The 16,914-nt window shown below is 38.4% G+C and overlaps 1 protein-coding gene across 46 annotated transcripts in view; it reads left to right on the top strand.

The window, feature by feature from the left end:
* Positions 1-14,906, top strand: part of ZMYND11 (zinc finger MYND-type containing 11) — a 134,815-nt gene extending 119,909 nt beyond the window's left edge. For all 46 annotated transcript variants that reach the window (XM_084980668.1, XM_084980662.1, XM_084980650.1 and 43 more), the window contains 2 exons: positions 259-444; positions 13,705-14,906. In XM_084980668.1, coding sequence (XP_084836794.1) covers positions 259-444; positions 13,705-13,827 — 309 coding nt within the window. In that variant the 3' untranslated portion in view covers positions 13,828-14,906. The remainder of the gene's footprint in view (positions 1-258; positions 445-13,704) is intronic.
* The last annotated feature ends 2,008 nt before the right edge of the window (positions 14,907-16,914 follow it).

Genomic DNA, 16,914 nt, shown 5'->3' with positions numbered 1-16,914 from the left:
GCCCCTCGGGCAGTGTGCCTTTGACCCCGGGGAGAGGGGTGAAGAGCTTTCCTGTCGTGGTGCAGCTCTGTCCCTTAAGGCACCAACCCGGGATATAACAAAATATCTTTTTATAATTCACCTAAATATTTTATAGCCCTTAATGAAACAGAGGGAAGAGGTACACCACTTAAGTAGAAACAATGGATTAAAGTTTGGCTTCATGGTCTCTGTAATTTATGAGCTGACATATTCTGGATTAACTTTTTCTCATTTCAGCTGCGTTCTGAAATGGAAGAAGAAAAAAGACAAGCTGTAAATAAAGCTGTAGCCAATATGCAGGGTGAGATGGACAGAAAGTGTAAGCAAGTGAAGGAGAAATGTAAAGAAGAGTTTGTAGAAGAAATCAAGAAGTTAGCAACACAGCACAAACAGCTAATTTCTCAGACCAAGAAGAAGCAGTGGGTAAATACCACCATTTTCTTAGACTCTTGTTTCTGAAAAAGTACCATAGGTACGATGAAAATTAACTTAGGAAGATATATATGGCATATGCAAAAATTATTCTTGGCAGAAGATCTCAGGCAGCATTGTCAGCTTTAGTTTAATTGTGATCCTTTGGGACATAACGTTTATTACAGCTATTTTATATGACTTTTCCATCTGTGCAAATATTTTATTTTGCCAAGTTGGCCAGCCCTAACTTTTGCTAGTAACTCCTGATAGGTAATTTCTACTTTGTAAAGTTATAGATACAAGTATCATAATAGCAAACTAAAGATTTTCGGATTTTACTGTACTTAACATTTAAACATTAGATTCTGTTAAGGAAATTGATTACTTTTACTTTATAGTAGTAACATCTCACAGGGCTCCAACTTCACTTAGAAACTGACAAATAGTTCATTTTTTTATATGTCCTGTTTGTGGCTCTCGTCTTCCATCTGGATTGGCAGCTTCTGAGCGTGAAGATTCTCCACCGATGTCAGTTCATTGGCAGGGGGCGTTTTGTTCCCCAAAGCTCATAACTTGGTTTTAATTCTAATGAGTTACCATATGAGCTTTGTGATTCTTCATTTGATCCAAATTACATTCTGAAAAGGTCTTTAAATACGTATAAATGTTTCATGAGGGAAATAAACATTATAAAATTTTCTATAAAGATTTTACAAAAAGGAAAAGAGAAACTTAGATGTAATTTAGAAGACTATATGAAGATAACTTAGGAAAGACAGATGAATAATGGAATATAAGTATCACTAGGTGGGAATGAAGGTGTGTTGCAGATAATAATGTGCAGAAAGACCTAACACAAAGTCTATAATTCTGTCCTCATGGGGAGATGAGAGAAAGCTAAAAAGTAGACACTAGACTCAGGAAAGGAAGTCCCCCTAAGTTTACTCACAAATCAAGGAAATGGGAAGAGGGCTATGATAAAGAGCTATTTAACTGTTTTTATAACATATTGCCATTTGTGAAATAGCTGAAGTTGGTATTATTATTATAGCTATTTGATTCTACATATAAATGATACTGTCATATTTGGGTTTTTTTGTAATTAATTTTTTCGTTATTTCCCCAGTACAATTTTTTTTCTACTGTACAGCATGGTGACCCAGTTACACATACATGTATACATTCCATATTTTGACTTTTGACTTACTGCACTTAGCATAATATCCTCAAGGTCCATCCATCCATGTTGTCACAAATGGCAGGATTTCCTTCCTTCTCATGACACACACACACACACACACACACACACGCAACATCTCTAAATCCATTCACTCATCGATGAACATGTAGGTCGTGTATTGTGGATATGCCCCAGTGAACGTGGGAGCACAGCTGTCTTTCCAATAGCCTGTTTTCATTTCTTTTGGGTAAATACCCAGAAGGGAATTGCTGGGTCGTATGGTAGTTCTGTTTTTAATTTTTTTGAGGAATCTCTATAGTGTTTTCCGTAGTGGCTGCACCAGTTGACATTCCTGCCAGAAGGGGACAAGTGTTCTCTTTTCTCTACATTGTCACCAACACTTGTCTTTTTGAAGCTGGCCATTCCAAACAGATGGGAGGTGATACACTGCTGACTTTAATTTGCGTTTCTCTAATGACCGCAGATGCTGAGCTGTGTGTTGGCTATTTGTATGTCTTCTTTGGAAAATCACCTACTCAAGTCCTTTGCCTATTTTTTAATTAGGTTACTTGGTTTTTTCCTATTGAGTTGTGTGAGTTCTTATATATTTTGGATATTAACCCCTTAATGGATGTGTGGTTTGCAAATATTTTTCCCAGTGGAACCATAGAGTGCGTTTTTATTTTGTTGATGGTTTTCTTTGCTATGCAGAAAAGAAATGAGTTTGATGAAGTCCCGCTTGTTTAGTTTCATTTTTGTTGCCCTTGCTTTTGTTGTCATATAACAACAAAGGATCTCCCTGGTGGCTCAGTGGGTTAAGGATCCAGTGTTGTCACTGCTGTGGCATGGGTTCGATCCCTGGCCCAGTAACATTCTATAGGCCCAGCCAAAACAACAACAACAACAAATCATCGCCAAGATCTGTGTCTTGGCGCTCACCCCCTGTGTTTACTTCCAGAAGTATTATGGTTTCAGGTCTTACATTCAAGCCTTTAATCCACTTTTGTTGATTTTCGTGTATGCCGTAAGACAGTAGCCACTTTTCTTTTGCATGTTACTTCCCAAGTTTTCCCCAAACCACTCTTTGAACAGACCATCCTTCCCCATTGTATACTCTTGGCTCTTTACTGTAAATTAATTGACTATATTTGCATGAGTTTATTTCTGGGCTTTCTATTCCATTAATCTTATGTGTTTGTTTTTATATCAAACCATACTGCTTTGGAGTTCCCATCATGATGCAGCAGAAACAAATCCAACTAGGAACCATGATGTTGCTGTTTGATCCCTGGCTTCACTCAGTGGGTTAAGGGTCTGGCGTTGCTGTGGCTGTGGTGTAGGCTGCCAGCTACAGCTCCAAATAGACCCATAGCCTGGGAACCTCCAGATGCCACGGGTGTGGCCCTAAAAAGACAAAAAACAAAACAAAACAAAGCAAAAAACATACTGCTTTGACTTATACCCATATTTTAAGATGAGGAATCCGAGAGGCTCGTGAGATTAAACAGAGTGACTGGAAACATGACTGGTAGAGCTGGGCCTCACCCTCCTAAGCCGCTTCTGCTCCTACTCATTTCTGTTAGATTGGCAGAAGTTGTAGAATTATTCTTGTATTATAATTAAATCTTACATTATTATTGTGTAAAGAATAGCCCAGCATTGTAGGACAAGAGAGTATGTAGGCATGTCAGAAGCCCAAAAAATGGATGTTAAGACGGCACACAGTCAAGAGAAACATAGATGCATCCTTTAAATGTATCCACGAGACAAAGGAGAAAAGCAAAATGAATGCGTAATGGAAAAGATAGTGCTGCCTAAGGTAGTACAGACGAGGAAAGTAAGAAGGTAAATAAACTTGGTCTGAACTCACATGATTAGTTAGCACAGCTGCAAGATTCAAACACAAATCTGACTCATTCCAGCTATTTCCAAAACTAAAACACGCTGTCCACACATTTAAAGTAGTAACTTTACCGAAGTTGCAATTGCTGACATAATACAATCATAAATATAAAAGAGTAACTTTAATAGATAAGAAAGCATAGAATATGCAGTTGGAAGGTAGAATTTTAGGTTCCAAATGTCCGCGATCCCCTCAGGTCCTGTCCTCATCAACCATCTACACCTGCATCTCTAGGTCTCTCTGTCGACAGATCTTAGACATCTGTAGAAATCCATTTTCAAGTGTCTGTATCCAGAATTCAGTCCCATCTTCCTTGCTGTTGCCTGGTCATCCTCACTGTGGGTTTCTTTATGATACCACCGCTCTTAGCCATTCAGCTTGGAACCTTCATTTTTATCTTTTCACTGTTTTCTTCTCCCATGTCCAGACAGTCCAAGTTAAGTGAATTCTTCCTCTTTTTTAGATCAGATTTTTTTCAACCTCAATACTATTGAGTTTGGACTGAAAGGCTGGGGAGGGATATGCTGTACATTTAGGATGCTCAGCATTGTCGCAGCCTCTGCTCCCAGCTCCCTACCCCCAAGTTGTGACAGTCAGAACTTTGCCACCTTTGCCAAATAAGAGGAAGGCTGCAAACTAACCACTGGTTTGGGGCCATAAGTGACCTTGATAATAACATAGTCAGCAGCAAGGCACAGGTGAAAGCCTGCAATGGGATTAAGAAAGGGAAGAGAATAATCAGAAACAGCAAGTTTAGGTAATTCTTTCAAGATGTTTGTGAAGAGAAGCAGAGAAACAGAAGTGGTAGGTGGAAAGAGACGTGAGGTAAAGAGCTTTGTTTAAAAATGTGGTAAAATAAATGCACTGTCCTGATCATTGCATATACAGCTCATTGGTATTAAATACACTCATTTCTGGAGCATCAACACCACCTGCTCCCCTAATGCCTTTCACCTTGTAAAACTGAAACCCTTTCCTTATGAAGCAGTCTCTCTCAGTCTCCCCTCCTCTCTTTCTCTCTCAGTGGTTCAGACAGCATTTGCCCTTTTACAACTGGCTGATTTCACTTAGGATAATGGGTTTCGCCCACGTTGCAGTGTATTACAGCATTTTCCTCCATAAGGCGTACTAGTACTCCATGGCTGTATATACCATGTTTTGCTTGGGTTACTTTCGTGGTTTAGCTGCTGCAAACATGGGTGTACAGATACATCTCTTTAAGACCCTGCTTTCAGTTGTTTTGGATATTTGCCCAGAAGCGGTACTGTTGCATCCTGTGTTAGTTCTATTTTGAATTTTTTGAGGACCCACCAACTGCTTTCCACAGCAGCTGTACCATTTTACATTCCCACTAATAGTGCACCAGGGCTCACCAACTCTTGTGGCTTTTGTTTTGATAATAGCCATGCAGGTGGGTGTGAGGTGGTATCTCATTGCAGTTTTGATTTGCATTTCCCTAATGATTGGTGATGTTGAGCATCTTTTCATGTGATTATTGGCAGTCCTATATGTTACTCAGTAAATGTCTCTCCAGGTCCTTTGCCCATTTCTGAGTTGAGTTTTGGGAGTTCTCCATATTCTAGATATTAAACCCTTATGAGATACATGATTTGCAAATATTTTCTCCCATTCTGTGGGTTGCTTTTTTACTCTGTGGATAATTTTCATAGACTGTGCCTTTGGTGTCATATCAAAAATTAATTGCCAAATCCAGTGTCATGAAGTTTTTGTTCTCTGGTTTTCTTCTAAGAGTTTTATTGTCTCAGATGTTGCAGTTATGTCCTTGATTCATTTTGAGTTAATTTTGTAGATGGTGTTAGGTAAGGATCCGGCTTCATTCTTCTGTATGTAAATATCCAGATTTTCTAGCACCTTTTGTTAAAAAGACTGTCCACCCCCCATTACGTGGTCTTGGCACCCTCATCAAAAATCATTTCACCATATATGTTTATCTCTGTGTCCTCTGTTCTGTTCCACTGGCCTGTCTGTACGCCAGAACCTCACAGGTTAGATTAATACAGTTTTGTGCTAAGTATTGAAATCAGGATATGTAATCCCTCCAGATGCATTTCTGTTTTTCGAGGTTGTTTTGGCAACTTGGGGTCCCTTGAGATTCCACGTGAAGATTGGATGGGTTTTTCTCTTCATACCGAAAACGCCCTTGGAGTGTTGATAGGGTTGCACTGACCACGGAGACCGCTTTCAGTAGTGCTGACGTTTTAGTAGTGTTAAGTCTCGCAACCCATGAACATGGCATGTGTTTCTGTTTATTTATGTTTTTGTTAATTTCTTTCAATTCTCAGGGTACACGTCTTTCACCTTCTTGCTTAAATTATAAGTATTTTGTTCTTTAAATAGAATTGTTTTCATAATTTGCTTTTGAGATAGTTGCGTTTCCATACACGAAAAAAGGAACAGATTTTAGTACATAGACTTTGTATTCTACCACTTACCACTCCTTTAGCATCTGCATTCCTTTTATTTCTTGTTTGTCTAATTGCTCTGTCTAGGACTCCCAGGGCTACGCTGAATAGAAATGGTGAAAGTGGGCATCCCTCCTTGTTCCTGATCTTTGAGGAAGGTTTGGGTTTGCTGTGGGTTTTTCTTATGTGGCTTTTATCATGTGGAGGTAGTTTCCTTCTACTCGTGTTTGTTGAGTATTTTTATTTCGAAAGGATGTTGAATTTTGTCCGTTGCTTTTTCTGCATTGACTTGATCATTTTTGTTTCCTTCAGGATGTTGACATGGCGTATAGTGCCTTGATGGATTCTTATTATGTTGAATGAATTATCCTTGCATCGCAAGACTATATCCCACATGGTCTTGCTATATAATCTTTTTATTTTGTGGCAGATTTTATCCCATTGGCCACAGGACACATTGATCTATACTTTTCTTTTCTTGTAGTATCTTTGTCTGGCTTGGTATCAGGATTATGCTGGAGCATAGAATGGGTTAGGAACGGTTCCCTCTAGCAATTTAGGGAAACGTATGAGAGGGGTTGACATTAGTTCTTCTTTAAATGTTTGATAGAATTCACTAGAGGATTCATCAGGTCCAGGGCTTTTTTTACTAGGAGATTTTTGATTAATATTTCAATCTCATTAGTAATAGGTCTATTCAAATTTTGTTTCTTCACGATTTAGTCTTGAAGACTTTGGCAGGTTTTGGGTTTCTAGGAATTTGTCCATTTCATCTAGGTTATCCCGTGTGTTATGTATAATTTTTAATAGTGCATTGTTACAACCCTTTTTTATTTTTGTAGAATCAATAGTAAGGTCCCCACTTCACTTCATACTTAGTAATTTAAGTTCTTTCTCTTTTTTTTATAGTCCATCTGGCTAAAAGTTTGTCAATTTTGTTGATCTTTTCTAAGAACCAAGTTTTGGTTTCATTGATTTTTCCTTACTGTTTTCCTGTTCTGTTTTGTTTATCTCTGCTCTAATCGTTGTTTTTTCCCTTCCTTCTGCTAGCTTTGGCTTTAGTTTGCCTTTTTCTTTTCTTTCTTTCTTTTTTTTTTTTTTTTTGTACTAACTCCTTAAGGTGGACTTTTTGCAGGAATTCCCATAGTGGCTCAGCAGAAATGAATCCGACTAGGAACTATGAGAGATTGCGGGTTTGATCCCTGGACTAGCTAGCAGGTTAAGGATCCAGCGTTGCCGTGGGCTGTGGTGTAGGCTGCAGATGAGGCTCAGATCTGATGTGGCTGTGGCTGAGGTGTAGCCCTGCAGCTATATATAGGTCTGATTTGACCCCTAGCCTGGGAACTTTCCATGTGCTGTGGGTGCAGCCCTAAAAAAAGAAAAGGAAAAAAAAAAAAAAGGTGGACTTGGTGCTTAGTGATTTGAGGTCTTTCTTTTCTTACAGTAGCTGTTTGTAGCTATAAATTTACCTCTGAGCACTGCCTCACTGCATCCTCTAAGTTTTAGTATGCTCTTTTGTTTCTGTTGATCTCTAAGTAATTTCTTCTTTGATCCACTGAATGTTTAAAATTGTATTTCTTGGAGTTCCCGTCGTGGCGCAGTGGTTGGCGAATCCGACTAGGAACCATGAGGTTGAGGGTTCGGTCCCTGCCCTTGCTCAGTGGGTTAACGATCCGGCGTTGCCGTGAGCTGTGGTGTAGGTTGCAGACGCGGCTCGGATCCAGCGTTGCTGTGGCTCTGGCGGCTACAGCTCCGATTGGACCCCTAGCCTGGGAATCTCCATATGCCGCAGGAGCGGCCCAAGATATGGCAAAAAGACAAAAAAAAAAAAAAATTGTATTTCTTTATTTCTACATGTTTGTGAATTTTCCAGTTTTGCTTTTGTTTTTATTTTATCCTATTGTCACTTAAAATAATATCTGCCTTTTTTATCATTCAATGAATTTTATTACATTTATTGCTGCACAATGATCATCACAACCCAATTTTGTAGCATTTCCATCCCAAACCCCCAGGGCATCCCCCACCCCCAATACTGTCTCCTTTGGAAACCATAAGTTTTTCAAAGTCTGTAAGTCAGTATCTGTTCTGCAAAGAAGTACATTGTGTCCTTTTTTTAGATTCCACGTGTAATTGATAGCATATGAAGTTGGTGTCTCACTGTCTGACTAACTTCACTTAGGCATGATAATTGCTAGGTCCATCCATGTTGCTGCAAATTCTGTTATTTCTTTCATTTTAATGGCTGAATAATATTCCACTGTGTATATGGACCACATCTTCTTGATCCACTCCTCTGTCGATGGCATTTAGTTTGTTTCCATGTCGTGGCTATAGTATATAGTGCTGCAGTGAACATTGGAGTACATGTATCTTTTCGAGTCATGGTTTTCTCTGGATAGATGCCCAGGAGTGGGATTGTTGGATCAAATGGTAGTTCTGTTTTTAGTTTTCTGAGGACTCTCTGTACTATTTTCTGCAGTGGTTGCACCAATTTACATTCCCACCAACAGTGTAATAGATTCCCTATTCTCCACACCCTTTCCAGCATTTATTGTTTATATACTTTTTGATGATGGCCATTCTGGCTGGTGTAAGGTGGTACCTCAGAGTGGTTTTGATTTATATTTCCCTAATAGTGATGCTGAACATCTTTTCATGTGTTTTTTGGCCATCTATATGTCTTCTGCCCATTTCTTGATGGGGTTGTTTGTTTTTTGTTTTTTGTTTGTTTTTTTGGTATTGAGCTGCAGAAGGTGTTTATAAATTTTGGAGATGTATCCCTTGTCAATCAATTCATTTGCAAAGATTTTCTCCTATTCTGTGGGTTATCTTTTCGTTTTGTTTAGGGTTTCCTTTGCTGTGCAGAAACTTTTAAGTTTAATTAAGTCCCATTTGTTTTTGTTTTTATTGTCATTACTCTTGGAGGTGGATCTGAGAAGATATTGCTGTGGTTTAGTCAGAGAGTGTTTGGCCTATAAGTTTTCCTCTAAGAGTTTTATAGTATCTGGTCTTATTTAGGTCTTCAATCCATTTTGAGTTTATTTTTGTGCATGGTGTTAGAGTGTGTTCTAATTTCATCCTTTTACAAGGAGCTGTCCAGTTTTCCCAGCACCGCTTATCAAAGGGACTGTCTTTTCTCCACTATATATTCTTGCCTCTTTTGTCATAGATTAGTTGACCATAGGTGCATGGGTTTAATTCTGGGCTTTTTCTATCCTCTTCCACTGATCTATATGTTTTTGTGAAAGGACCGTATGGTTATGGTGACTGTAGCTTTGTAGTATAGACTGAAGTCAGGGAGCCTGATTCCTCCAGCTCCATTTTTCTTTCTCAAGGTTGCTTTGGCTATTTGGGGTCTTTTGTGCTTCCAAAAAAACTTTAAGATATTTTGTTCGAGTTCTGTGAAAAATGTCCTTGGTAATTTGATAGGGACTGCATTGAATCTGTAGATTCCCTTGGGTAGTATAATTATTTTGATAATATTGATTCTTCCAATCCAAGAGCATGGTATGTCTTTCCATCTGTTTGTGTCATCTTTGATTTCTTTCATCAGTGTCTTATAGTTTTCAGAGTACAGGTCTTTTGTCTCTCTAGGTAGGTTTATTCCTAGGTATTTTATTCTTAAAATAAAATGGGATTGTTTCAGTAATTTCTCTTTCTGATCTTTTGTTGTTGGTATATAGAAATTATTTCTGTGTTTTAATTTTGTATCCTATGACTTTACCAAATTCCTTGATGAGTTTTCTGGTAGTGTCTTTAGGATTTTCTAGGTATTGTATCATGTCATCTGCAAATAGTGATGGTTTTACTTCTTCCTTTCCAGTTTGGATTCCTTTGATCTCTTTTACTTCTCTGACTGCTGTTGAATAGTGGTGGCGAGAGCAGACATCCTTGTCTTGTTCCTGATCTCAGCAGGAATTCTTTCAGCTTTTCACCACTGAGAATGATGTTAGCTCTGGGTTTGTCATATACGGCCTTTATTATGTTGAGATAGTTTCCCTCTATGCCCACTTTCTGAAAGGTTTTTATCAGAAATGGTGTTGGATTTTGTCAAAGGCTTTTTCCACATCTATGGAGAGGATCATATGGGTTTTTATTCTTCACTTCGTTAATGTGGTGTATCACACTGATTGATTTGTGGATATTGAACACCAAAAACTTATACAAAATGAAAAGGTAGAGAACTATAACTCAGATAAGGGAGCAGGAAAAAAACCCAGAAAAACACCTACGTGATCTGGAGGTTATCAGCCTCCAGGAAAAAGACTTTAGACTGATGATAGTGGAGATGATACAAGACATTGGAAATAAACTGGAAGCAAAGATTGATAAATTGCAAGAAACACTGAGCAAAGAAATACAAGATTTAAGGATTAAGCAAGCAGAGATGCAAAATACAATACTGAAATAAAAAATTCATTAGAAGCAACCAACAGCAGAATACAGGAGGCAGAAGAGCCAATAAGCGAGGTGGAGGACAGACTAGTGGAAATCACTGATGTGGAACAGAAGAGAAAAAAGATTGAAAAGAAATGAAGAAAGTCTATAAGAGAACTCTGGGACAATCTTAAACGCACCAATATCCATATTATAGGGGTGCCAGAAGGAGAAGAGAGAGAGAAGGAGAGAGAAAAAAATTTTTGAAGAGGTGATAGCTGAAAATTTCCCTAAATGGGAAGAGAACCACTCACTCAAATCCAGGAAGCACAACAAGTACCATAGAAAATAAACCCAAGGAGGAACACCCCAAGACACATGTTAATCAAACTGACCAAAATTAAAAAGAGAAAATACTGAAAGCAGCTAGGGAAAAGAAACAACATACAGCGGAGCCCTGATAAGGTTAATGGCAAATTTTTCAGCAGAAACTCTGCAGGTCAGAAGGGAGTGGCACAGTAGACTCAAAGTGATAAAAGGAAAAAAACCTCCAACCAAGTTTACTCTACCCAGCAAGGCTTTCATTCATATATCTACCTTTTCAAAAATACTGAGACTTAATTTATATGCTCAAAGATAGTCTGTCTAGAAAATGTCCCATGTACTCTTGTTGTTGGGTAGACTGTCCTGTGTATGTCTGTTAGAGGACTTAACACGATAAACCAGCTAGATCTGTTTCCTTACCTATTTTCTGTCAGGTTGTTCTATCCGTTATTGGGAGTGGGATTTTGATGTCTTTAGTGTAGAACTGTCTGTTTCTGCTTCCTGTGTCTTAGTGGTCTGCCATCAAGTGTGTAAATGTTTATAATTGTTATATCTTCTTGGTGCAGTTGCCTTTTATTTAGTGTCCTTTGTCTCTTGTAACCTTTTTTTTTTTTTTTTGAAAGTCTAACCTTTAAAGTCTGTTTTGTCTGAAATTAGTATAGCTAGCTTGCTCTTCTTTGGTTTCAATTTACATGAAATATCTTTTCCCCGTCTTTCACTTTCAATCGATTTGTGTCTTTACATCTTAACTGAGTCTCTTGCAGAGAGCATATACTTGGATCATGTGTTTTATCCATTCTGCTAATGTGTGTCTTTTGATTGGAGAGTTTGAAGTATGTACATTTAATTACTGATAGGGATGGACTTAACTATCATTGTGGTATTTGGTTTCTGTATGCCTCACAACTTGTTTGTCCCTCATTTCCTGCATTCTTGTCTTTTGTGTTTAGTTGATTTTTATAGTGGAAGTTTAAGTTCTTTTCTTTTCTTTATATTCTTTAGCAGTTTAGTAACAAAATCTCTGCTCCTGTCCCCACCCCTTTTGACTGCTGATGTCACAAAATTATATTGTGACACATTGTGTTCCCAGAAACATAAACATTCTTTTAATTGCACCAGTCTCTTAATTTATATAGAAGAAAGCTTTGGGGTTACAAACTAATTTACAGTATAGCTTTTACACTAATAACTTTCTTCTTAAATCATGTAGAAAACAAAAGTACGGTTGCAAGCCACTTTTGCTGTAATTCTGGCTTTTGATGAGTGCTCATGCATTTACTTTTATTAAGGGCTTCAGGTTACTGTCTCAGTCCTTCCATTTCACCTGCAGGATTCCCTGAGCATTTCTTGCAGGCAGGTCTAGTGGTTTTGAACTACCTCAGCTTTAGTTTTTCTGGGATTTTAAAAATGTCTTCCCCCTTTGAAGGATTATTTTGCTGAATATAGGCTTCTCCATTAAGAGGTTTGTTTGTGTTCCCCTTTATTTTTTTAGCACTTTGACAAAATCAGGTCTTCTGGCCTCCAGAGTTTCTGATGGGAAATCTGCTGATGATATATTGATGACATTTTGTATATGACAGTTCCCCTCTTCCTTGCTTTCATGATTCTCAAAAGTTTGATTATAACACATCTTAGTATGGCTTTCTTTGAGTTTATCTGACTGAGAGTTCATTGAGCTTCTTGAATATTTGTATTCATATCTTTCATCACATTGCAGGAATAATGGCTGAAAACTTCCCAAATATTCTCTCTGCTCTGCTCTTTCTCTCTCTCCTCCTTCTGGACTTCCCATGGTGCTCATCTTAGTCATTGGATGGTGTCCCACAGGTCTTTCTAGGCTCTGTTTATGTTTCCTCAGTCTTTCCCCCTGACTTGGTAATTCCATTGTCCTGTCTTCAGTCTGCTCAAATCTGCCTTTGCATCCCTCCAGTTAATTTTTCACTTTAGTTAATGGACTTTTCAGCTCCAAGTTTTCTTTTTGGTTTTTTGATCTCTTCAAATATTTCCATTTTGTTTACAGATTGTTTTCTTGACTCCCTCTACACCTTCCTTTAGTTCTTTGAGTTTCTTTAATAATTATTTTAAAGTCTTTGTCTGATATATCTGCCAGTAGGTCTCTTTCATGGACAGTTTCTATTGATTTTTTTTCTTTTGACTGGTCATACTTTCCTGCTTCTTTGTATACCTTATGATTTTTTGTTGAACACAGCATTTGAATCTAATATGGTAACTGGCACTCATTTTCTCCCCCTTTTCAGAGTTTGCTGTTTTTGTTTCTTTGATTGTTATAGGCTATTTCTGTGCCAGGGATCACCTTGAGTATAAACTAAATGTCTTCATTGGTCTTTTCTGAGCCTTTCCTTGGGAGTGCACATTCACTTTCTGCTTTTCCCCACATATGCAGTTGATTTTGAATATCCGGCTTTGCCAAAGGCAGACTCTAAGGGCAGTGGCCCTTTAACTCCTCCGGAAGTTACTTCAGCTGGAGGAGAAGGGGCTTGTAACAGTGAGGGGAGGTTCAGCAATGGTAGCAGCCCATTTCTGTGATCAGAAGCAGCAAGCAGCAGGACAGAATCTTTTTACCTACCCTGGGTAAGGGTAGGAGAGGGTAGCTGTGTTACTGTGCTCAAAATTAACTATATTGTTCAAACCTTCAATACACTTCAGAGTTCCAAAGCAGTTACTTTAGATGGATTTCTCAGCGTAGCTGTTGTCCAGGCGGGTAGGTAGATTCCTGGTGCTTCTGTTCTGTCATCTTTCCGGAATTTCAAGACCTTTTGTGTGCTGATGGGGATGACCTAGTAGAAATGGAAAAGGTCGATGTGGTGCCAGGTAAGCTCGGGTTTGCAGCCACGAGACTACATGCTGAGCCTCAGTCTTCCTGTTGGCTCCTGCCATCCTGCTCGGTACAGAAAACATTATGATGTTTCTGGTGATCCTAGTTTAAGGTTGAGCCGGAAAGATCTTTAAAAGCAATTTCAGATGTCTACAGTTATAACCACCATTTCCTTTGCACTTCATCCCACGTTTACCTACTGGTCATGGTTTCTCATCTGTAGTGCTACAACTGTGAGGAGGAGGCCATGTACCACTGCTGCTGGAACACATCCTACTGCTCAATCAAGTGTCAGCAGGAGCACTGGCACGCAGAACACAAGCGCACCTGTCGCCGGAAAAGATGAAGGCTAGTTCCTCCTGGTGAATCACTGACGATTATTCTTCTCAGACACAGCGGTTTTTGTTTCCAAGAAGCCAAAATTGTTTAGAATTTGCTTCCCATTTTGCACCAGCCTTTAAACACTTTTCGTGAAGAAATTTTGCACAGTAGTTTAAATCTTTTGTTAATGCTCCTCTGGAGTTTTTCAGGGGGTAAAAGTAACATCAGTGGAGGGTATTATTTTAAATAAATTTTAATTGAGAGTTTGTTGCATTTTCAGCAAATTTTAAAACATTTTTAGGTTTTACAGAGATTTTAACCTTTAAACAACAGATCTTTAAAAAAACAACAGGTGAATACAAGTGAGTTTAACAAAGAAACATTTAAAATAGATCTGAATGTAAGAACTGCAGAACTGCTTCAGAACTGAAACATACTACCTTGATGTGACGTTTATCTCTTAACCTTGTTGAGCTGGTTTTGTTCAGCTTAATTTACTGTTTAAAGGCATTATCTATTGGTTATGCCAGTGGGTATATGATTGAATTTAGGGAACAGGGTTGACACAGCAGGTGCTAGTCCTGCATATTTTTTCTTAAATATTTCCCAATTGTGTTTTTCATTATTTCTTTTCAATATATAACTTTTATAACAAATTATTAGCTTTGATCTTGTAGTTTAAAATTGCAGGGAACTGGGGTAATCTTTTACTGAGCTGGATCTTAGAGAAAATGAATATTTAAATTTTAAAGTTTGCACATTTCATCTTTGTCCTAACATGAGTGCTTGTAACAAAATAAACAACAAAAATAAAATAAAAAAGCCAAAAACTACCTTTATCCATACATGAAATTATAGATGAGGCCTACAAATTTCTTTAAGGCATCCCTTCCCTCCCCAGATATCATCTGATGGCCTGTTATCTGGTGTCACCTCTTATATTGTAAGTTAATACTGAAAGGAAAGAAAGCACTTAAGTTTCACAGAAGCCGTTATGTTTGTAGTAATGGATCATTGCCTACTAATGAACTCCATCACTGTACACAGAATGAAGAATAATGCATGTTAATTTTCTTGTATTAAAAATGCCGTGATTTGTAAAAAGTCTGTATTTTGCGGAATGTCTGGATTAAGAAGCATTACCAATAGGAATGGATCGATAGTTGAATAATGATTTTTTTTATACATAGATATATAAAATACAGCCAGGAAAACTTAAATTACTTTTTTTAAAAAAAAACTCACAATTTATGTTTTTTCAAATACTGATCTTAGACCAAGTCAAATTCCCATTTATCATTTAGTTATTTTTTAAGGTTAGAGAAATAATTTGTAAATATTTATTTAGACCTTTGATATTTATTAAAGCAATTACACACAATGGAAGTGAAAGAATCAGGGGAAAAACCTTTTAAAAAGTTTTCTCCAGGTTTGTCAGGGTCACTCTAAAGATGAAAATGTAACTAAGTCTTCTGTGAAATCGTCCTCCAGTTCTGAGGCTGTTGCAGGTGGTGGTGACACGAGTTAATCGACAAGCTGCTGCCCAGTGGTGCCCAAAGGCTTGTAGGACCTGCCTGGTAGCCCCCTTTCAAACACCATCCCTGAACTGTGCAGGGAGCTGGCATTCTCGTCCCTCCTTGCTGCCATGCGATTAGTCGGTGTTGCCACAGTGCTGTGGTCGGATCAAGACGTTGTAACCAGGAACACTTACTTTCTCTGATTGTTTTTCAAGTTTTAAAACTTCGATCCACCCCTATGAGAACAAGTTATTGTGGAACTATTTTTGGTGTAAAATCATTCCAGAGTGTGTACTATTTACCAATAGCTGCATGAAAGTAAGATTCGTGTTACTTTGGCTTTTTGTCTCCGTTGACACGGTTGCACATTTCCAAGTTACTACAGCGTGAAAACTGTGTGTTAAAAAAAAAAAAAAAAACAAATTAAAAAAAGATTGTGGCCTGGTTTTGTAAAAGTTTTAGGTAAAATTACAATTGATTGTTTTAGGAACTATTATTAAATTTTTCTGCAAATCATAAAACTATATCAAGGTGTTGAGCTTAGCCACTCTGCACATTGTAATTATTCATTGTGGCTGTCCAGTTCTATGATGCATTCTGGCATTTTGTAAGCTGCTCTGACTAGCAATATATAGATTCATTTAATGTGTTAACATTGGTTAATAAATGTATTTAAAAAAAACTGGCTTTAATACATTGATTGAGTCCATTCTCCAGACCAAAACAAACACAATTGTATCACATGGTGATCATATACTGTGGGCTCGCCACTCACTGGTGACTATTTATATAAAATCAGTGTGTGAAAAATAAACATTTATTTAAGTTGAATTTACTTTTACCAGGTCTCAAAAAATTCAGGTTTGTTTGACTACAAAGCCCTTCCTTAACCCTTATGCTAGGCCAAACATACAGATTGAATGATTTTCTATGAACATTTGAAAAATCAGGCCATATCCTCCATTTCAGTACATGTAGAATCGAATCCCTCATCTCACCCTGTGTCATTCCACCTCTCCAACCAACTCACATGATGCCAGTCTCCATTCAGGCCAGCGTCACCCTCCTGGCCAGACCATGAGGCAGCAAGCGACTTGACCCTCTTCACCTTCGCCTCCGGCTCATCAGGCTCACAAGAGAGCTTGTTAAAACATTGCTGGGTCCCACCCCCAGCGTGTTCATTGCTTACAAGTTCCCCAGTGTTGCTGATGGGGCCATCCTTCCATAACCACTGCTTTACTGATGAAAATAAAAACAACAGACACTTTCATGAAAAATACGCACGCACAAAGTTTCAGTATTTTACAGATTCCTAGGGTCCATCAATAGACTTCCCACTCTTACGAGGATCCAGGCCCCTCAGGTTGATCCCTGACCCGGCAGGATTAGAGAAGCAAAAGTAGGACAGGGTAGTAAGACTCCTGTTACTGCGATCAAGATCGGAGCCTCTCAAACCTTCACGGGCACAGAGATCGCCTGGGAATCTGCTTAAGACGCAGGCTCTGCCTCAGGAGGTGTTGGGTGGGTAGAGCTGGTGATCTTGCCATTTCTTGGAAGCCTGCAAGTGATTCTGCTGGACAGGGATTACAACTGAG

This window comes from Sus scrofa, chromosome 10 (assembly GCF_054392235.1).
Source record: "Sus scrofa isolate SSC_HxYL_T2T_F1_AM1 chromosome 10, Sscrofa_HxYL_maternal_Yorkshire_Landrace_v2.0, whole genome shotgun sequence".
Classification (NCBI taxonomy): Eukaryota; Metazoa; Chordata; class Mammalia; order Artiodactyla; family Suidae; genus Sus; species Sus scrofa.
This window is presented reverse-complemented; position numbering and strand designations above follow the sequence as displayed.